Source organism: Palaemon carinicauda, chromosome 39 (genome assembly GCF_036898095.1).
Source record: "Palaemon carinicauda isolate YSFRI2023 chromosome 39, ASM3689809v2, whole genome shotgun sequence".
NCBI lineage: Eukaryota > Metazoa > Arthropoda > Malacostraca > Decapoda > Palaemonidae > Palaemon > Palaemon carinicauda.
The window spans coordinates 34,627,716-34,635,215 of NC_090763.1; the positions used below are offsets into that span (position 1 = coordinate 34,627,716).

Sequence of the window (7,500 nt, forward strand, 5' to 3'; positions counted from 1 at the left end):
CTCTAAGGAAGAGGAAAATAGTATAGATGCTCAGCCTTTGTGGGATACATTTGTGTTCTTTGTCATTTGTAAGAAGCAATGACCCCCGTGTAACCTTTGACCTTACTGTACTAACAATAACTTATTTTATTTGGTCATTGAATTACGTATATTCTTAAATCATTTTTGATAAAGTGGTAATTGACTGTTATGTTAATCCAATATAAATCTAAAATACTGATAGAAAAATCCAATATAAATCTAGAATACTGAAAGATATCTATACCAACAATATGAATAGAATAAGACTGAAATGACTTCGATGACAATAGGATGACTGACCTATTAGTCAAATACATTATCTAAATTCAGGATAATTGGAACATTATTCAGAAATGCTTGAGAGTAATGGCATGACTGACCTATTAGTCAAATGATTGGTACATTATTCAGAAATACTTAACAGTAATAGGATGACTGAACATAAGTTGAATGAACTCTATAGAAGCAGGATTAAATCGGATTTTTTTTTTTTTGAGGAAAGTAGGGATAGCTATTGTAAAAACATCATGATTATTGCTCTAAACGTTTCATCCATTAATTTTATTTACTATGATTTGATGAACTATTGCTCTAAACGTTTCATTCATTAAGTTTTATTTACTATGATTTGATGAACTATTGCTCTAAACGTTACATTCATTAAGTTTTATTTACTATGATTTGATGAACTATTGCTCTAAACGTTACATTCATTATTTACTATGATTTGATGAACTATTGCTCTAAACGTTACATTCATTAAGTTTTATTTACTATGATTTGATGAACTATTGCTCTAAACGTTTCATTCATTAAGTTTTATTTACTATGATTTGATGAACTATTGCTCTAAACGTTTCATTCATTAAGTTTTATTTACTATGATTTGATGAACTATTACTCTAAACGTTTCATTCATTAGTTTTATTTACTATGATTTGATGAACTATTGCTCTAAACGTTTCATTCATTAAGTTTTATTTACTATGATTTGATGAACTATTGCTCTAAACGTTTCATTCATTAAGTTTTATTTACTATGATTTGATGAACTATTACTCTAAACGTTTCATTCATTAGTTTTATTTACTATGATTTGATGAACTATTGCTCTAAACGTTTCATTCATTAAGTTTTATTTACTATGATTTGATGAACTATTGCTCTAAACGTTTCATTCATTAAGTTTTATTTACTATGATTTGATGAACTATTGCTCTAAACGTTTCATTCATTAAGTTTTATTTACTATGATTTGATGAACTATTGCTCTAAACGTTTCATTCATTAAGTTTTATTTACTATAATTTGATGAACTATTGCTCTAAACGTTTCATTCATTAAGTTTTCCTTACTATGATTTGATGAACGAGACGAGAGAAGGATGTCATATGAGACGTAAAATATGTTTTAAAAAAAAACTACTTACTCTCGCTATCAATATTGAACAAATTTCATGTATTCGACCAATAAACAAATTTGTACTCACACGTATTTGTATATATGTGTGTATGTGTGTATTTACCGTGTATCTGTATTATGTATATAACTATATATATATATATATATATATATATATATATATATATATATATATATATATAAATATATGCATTCATGTGTATATATGTATATATATACATATATATATATACATATATATATATATATATATATACATGTGTGTGTGTGTGTGTGTGTGTGTATTATACTGTGTATTTTTAAATATATTTGTACATACGTATATTTTTATATATCTATCTAACTATATATATACATATACTTATATTTATATATGGATATATACATAAAATTCTAGCATGGATGCTAAATTTACTTGCAATTACGTTTACATGTATTGCACACGGAGACATGTAGACCTACAATACACCAGGAGGAAACTACTTTATATTTGTAAAATTAAGAGAGCTTCAAATCGACACAAATCTTCCTAAAAGGCTCAACTGATCTGTCATGACAATTCTCTTTCCAGGTGTTGTGGTTCTCACTAATTTCGGTCTGTTGGTGCAAGCCAACGACTGTTGTCAGCTTCAGCCCAGTAGGAAATACCCCGGGTGTAGCCCCTGGGTTTGCCTATGCCTTCAGAGCCCCAGCCCAACCCTACAAGTCGAATCCCATCATCACAGGGGTTCATCCCCCCATACAAGATCCTCCCAGCAATGGGATTTCAACCCCCGAAGAGGAGACGCCGACCGTCCTAAAGACTCAGTATCACAGCCAGGACTTGCTTGGACAGTATGCCTTTGGCTATGTAGGAGATGCTACTATAGCCCATGAAGTTAGGACTTTAGATGGTGCTGTTAGGGGCTCTTACACTTATCTAGATGCAAATGGTAAGCTGCAGACCGCTAACTACGTAGCTGATGACAACGGCTTTCGTGTGGAGGCAACTAACCTTCCCTCGGCACCTGCAGCTCCTGTGATACCAAAAATGCTTCTGCCTGAACCAGTGAAACCCACCCCAGAAGTTGAAGCTGCCACTGCTGCTCACTTGAAGGCCGTCGCCGAAATCAAAGCAGCACGCCGTACTCTGGAAGTTGAAGAGGCAGCAGCTGCTCATTTAAAAGCAGTTGCCGAGGTAAAAGCAGCTAGAAGCAAACGTTCTCAGACCTCTGGGTCTGCAGTCAATCAACTCCATACTGCCTCAGTTCCCCTGGAAATGTCTTATGTGCCTTTCGCAGCTCCATCACTGGACAGTGCCAAGCCTCATCCTACCTTGATCCATCAAACTCTACCAAGTTATTTACCTGTTGGTGTAGGTTTCTCCAAAGCAGTTCCTTCAAAAGTTCTCTCCCAGTTCCTTGCTGAAGAGGAATTAGCCAGATTTCAGTATGGACAGGGAGGTGACCATTCTTCTAAGCACCGAATCCAGACACCTGACGGCGTCACCAGAGGATCATACACCTACATAGACACCAATGGTAAATTACAGAGAGTGTCCTATGTTGCTGATGATATGGGTGGTTATAAGGTACTTGGTAAAACCTGGGCTCCTAAAAAGACTGCAGCGTAGTTTCTAATCTTTAAGACTTTAGAACATATATATTAGATACAAACTCTCAAATAAATAGCAAAAGACTTTATTACTAGTTTATTCCCTCAGTGCTCTTTTGGGTTGTGTTCAGTTTTACGGATTTCATCAGCTGTCAGTGGAAGCCTTTATCATACAGGAGAATACTTTGATATTTTTTATACATAACGTACTGGCTGCTTCAGCGCTCTGTGTTTTATCTGTAAGAGTAGAACCATCATTGGAAACCATCTAGTAGTGGATATTTTTAACTATCTGCACGGTAGTGGATACTTTTCAATGTTTATACAGACTTAGTTGAACTCTAATGACAGCTGTTCTGAAGTTCCATTTAACTGTATCTGCTGGTTTGTATGACAACAGACCAGTTCGCAAGACATTCCCTGGAAAGTCGTCCATTTCAGTTAATTTATTGTAGATTTAGCAATGTGAGGTGACCCCATACATGGCCTGTCTCTGGCTTATACCCTGAGCATTGGCTAATTGTAGAAGAATTTGGTATTTTATCTTGATGACTTCATCGTTATCACAGATTATACAAAAATGAAAATAAAAACTTAAATATATAATGCAAAAAAAAAAAAAAAAAATTATGAGGCTCATAAAATGGGATTATCACACACACAGCAGTATGTAACAAAAACGAAATCATAATTCAAATCAAATCTATTTTTAGATTTTGTAAATAAACTCTTTCGAAGACGTTGAATTTCCCTAAATACCTTTTTTCTTATCTTCTCGACTTCTGTATACATAACGAGTTTTTTTTTATCTCCTTTCACCTGAAGATGGATATGTTTACGAAATCTTTATTCCCACGCCAATAGTATTTTTATCTTTCAGAATTAATTTCAAAGTTATATGAACCAAGTTATTTTTTTCTGGGGAAAGGTAAAGATAAATATGTCTGGTTTCAGTTCGTTTCATGTGAGTAGATACTCACCAGAACCTCAGCCGGGTAGACCCAACCCCACACTGTGGTGCCCAACCATAGCAGTGACCTCCCCAGTAAACAGCTTAAACTCATGGTCCCGGGCTGGGATCGATCTGCTGCCATGTGAATGCTAGGCGAACACGTTACCACTGTACTTTCCAGGAGGCTAATACATTAAATGTTTGGATATTGAATACTCAAGAATCCTAATGCTTTGAAGTGCAAGAATGTACAGATTATAATGCAATAAATATCATAAATATCCAATGGTATGACTAAATTAATTAGAAAAAATATTTAGAGAAAGGCTATTATTTTTAGAACTGTTAATAGCTAAAAGAATTAGAACATGTGATTCCTTTATAGTAATCAGTCAACAAGCATAACTGAACTATCCAAGTGATGAGTAAAAGATAGGCAAATAAACAGAGTTTGACTTGAAAAAAAAAGGAATAAACTGAACTATTCAAGTGATGAGTAAAAGATAGGCAAATAAAATTAAATAAACCAAGTTTGGCTTAAAAAAAAAAAAAAAAAAAAGAAGGAATAAACTGGACTATCCAAGTGATGAGTAAAAGATAGGCAAATAAAATTGAATAAACAAAGTTTGACTTGGAAAAAAAAAGGAATAAAATGAACTATCCAAGTGATGAGTATAAGGCATGCAAAAAAAAAAATGAATAAACAAAGCTTGACTTAGCAAAAAAAGAAGGAATAAATAAAGAAAACAAAGGAACAGATCCGAAAAAAATACCTTTATCTTCCTCCCAGCCAAGGCCATGACACTTGACAATTTCTAAATCTAGTCTTTCGTCATTCCTTGCTTAAGGTGACACTTCTGGTATATTTATCAGCACATTTCCTCCACATATTTTAGCAGTTGGGGAAATATTAATAGCGAGGATTAAATCATGTCTTATGAGTTCTTGCCAATCACGTATGACTTTAGATTTACATGCGAGTAGGAGAACAAATGTTGGTCACGTGCCAGAATAGTGGTTTGGTGTCGGCGTCTGTGGGATGACAGGTACTCGTCACGCTAATGGAACGGGAGACGTATAGTACTTTTGTTGATTTATGACTTTTTTTTGTATTGTTTGAAAGAATGTGGAAGCAATAAACTTAATGCCATTGCAGGAAATCAAATGACTGATAAATTTCGAGTCTCTTTTTATAACATTTGAAGATATATAGTAGCAATTCCCTGATGCCATTGCATGAAATCAAATATGCCATTAAAGGTTTAAAAGGTTTAAAGGTCGCTCATAAATGGCAGAGGTAAGGGACAGTGACATTGCCCTAGAAATCAGGACAATGCCCTAGAGACTGACCATATATTATATGATCAGCGCCCAAGCCTCCTCTCCACCCAAGCTAGGACCAGGGAGGGTCAGGCAATGGCTGCTGATGACTCAGCAGATAGACCTATAGGCTCCCCCAAGCCCCTCAACCTTAGCTCACAAGGATGGTAAGGTTGCAGACACTAATGGCACTAACGAGTCTGAGCGGGACTCGAACCCCCGACTGGCAAACACCAGGCAGAGACGTTACCAATCAGGCCACAGCAACCCATTGCATGACATCAAATGATTGATAAATTTCGAGTCTCTTTTTATAACATTTGAAGATATATAGTAGCAATTCCCTGATGCCATTGCATGAAATCAAATGACTGATGGATTTTGGAGTCTTTTTTTATAACATTTGAAGATATATAGTTGTAATTCCCTGATGCTATTGCATGAAATCAAAAGATTGGTGTGCTTAGAGTAATTTTATGTTTAAAGTTATATGGCAGCAATAACCTTAATGACATTGCATGAAATCAAATGATTGATGGGTTTCTAGTCTCTTTTTTTATAATGTTTAAAGATATAGGGAAGCAATAACCATAAAACCATTGCATGAAACAAAATAATTGGTGGTTTTGATTTTTTTTTATGTTTAAAGATACAGAAGCCCAGAAAAAAAAAACATTCTTCGATTTAATTTAGATTATAAATTAATTACATTTATAATGGATTATATTTCAAAACTCGGATTAGACGTTACACTTTGGAAAATTGTTGCATCTTCAAAGGTCAATCCAGAAAAAACAGTAGTGAAATTATGCAGATTGGTTCTTGCAAATGCAAGAAAATGTAGATTCACTCTGACAAGTGCAAAGCAATGCAGATTTTGCAAGTGCAAAATAATGCAGATTTGCTAGTGCAAAATAAGGCAGATTGTGATAGTGCAAAATAAAGCAGATTTTGCTAGTACAAAATAATGCGGATTTTGCCAGTGCCAAATAATGCGGATTTTGCCAGTGCAAAATAATGCACATTTTGCCAGTGCAAAATAATGCAAATTTTGCCTATGCATAATAATGCAACTTTTGCCAATGCAAAATAATGCGGATTTTGCCAGTGCAATAGAATGCAGATTTTGCCAGTGCAAAATGATGCACATTTTGTCAGTGCAAAATGATGCAGATTTTGCCAGTGCAAAATGATGCAGATTTTTTGCCAGTGCAAAATGATGCAGATTTTTTGCCAGTGCAACATAATGCAGATTTTGCCTGTGTCAAATAATGCAGATTTTGCCAGTGCAACATAATGCAGATTTTGCCTGTGTCAAATAATGCAGATTTTGCCAGTGTCAAATAATGCAGATTTTCCAATGCGAAATAATGCAAAATTTTGCCAGTGCAACTTAATGCAGATTTTGGCAGTGCCAAATAATGCAGATTTTGCTAGTGCAATATAATGCAGATTTTGCCAGTGGCAAATAATGCAGATTTTGCCAGTGCAAAATTATGCAGATTTTGCCAGTGCAATATAATGCAGATTTTGCCTGTGTCAAATAATGCAGATTTTTCCAGTGCAAAATGATGCAGATTTTGCCAGTGCAACATAATGCACATTTTGTCAATGTCAAATAATGAAGATTTTGCCAGTGTCAAATAATGCAGATTTTCCAATGCGAAATAATGCAAAATTTTGCCAGTGCAACTTAATGCAGATTTTGGCAGTGCCAAATAATGCAGATTTTGCTAGTGCAATATAATGCAGATTTTGCCAGTGGCAAATAATGCAGATTTTGCCTGTGAAACATAATGCACATTTTGCCCGTGCAACATAATGCAGATTTTGCCAGTGCAAAATAATGCAGATTTTGCCAGTGCAAAATAATGTAGATTTATTCTTGCAAATACAAGACAATGTACACTGACTTTTGCCATTGCGAAACAATGCAGTTTTCTTTAAAAGTGCAATATAATTTAGAAATTATTAATTTTTCTCCGTTATAGATTGCCCAACCTTTCAGCAGGGTGCGGCCTCCTTCAAATATTGCAGCCCGAAACTTTTCATTTTTTCATACGTAGCCCGTTATTATTATTATTATTATTATTATTATTATTATTATTATTATTATTATTATTAGGTAAACTACAACCCTAGTTGGAAAAGCAGGATGCTATAAGTCCAAGGACTCAAACAGGGAAAAATAA

The 7,500-nt window shown here is 34.4% G+C and overlaps 1 protein-coding gene across 1 annotated transcript in view; it reads left to right on the top strand.

The window, feature by feature from the left end:
• LOC137630833 (uncharacterized) overlaps positions 1-3,775 on the top strand; it is an 8,278-nt gene extending 4,503 nt beyond the window's left edge. The window contains exon 2 of the mRNA XM_068362378.1: positions 2,015-3,775. Within this exon, the coding sequence (XP_068218479.1) occupies positions 2,015-3,055 (1,041 nt within the window). The 3' untranslated portion in view covers positions 3,056-3,775. The remainder of the gene's footprint in view (positions 1-2,014) is intronic.
• The last annotated feature ends 3,725 nt before the right edge of the window (positions 3,776-7,500 follow it).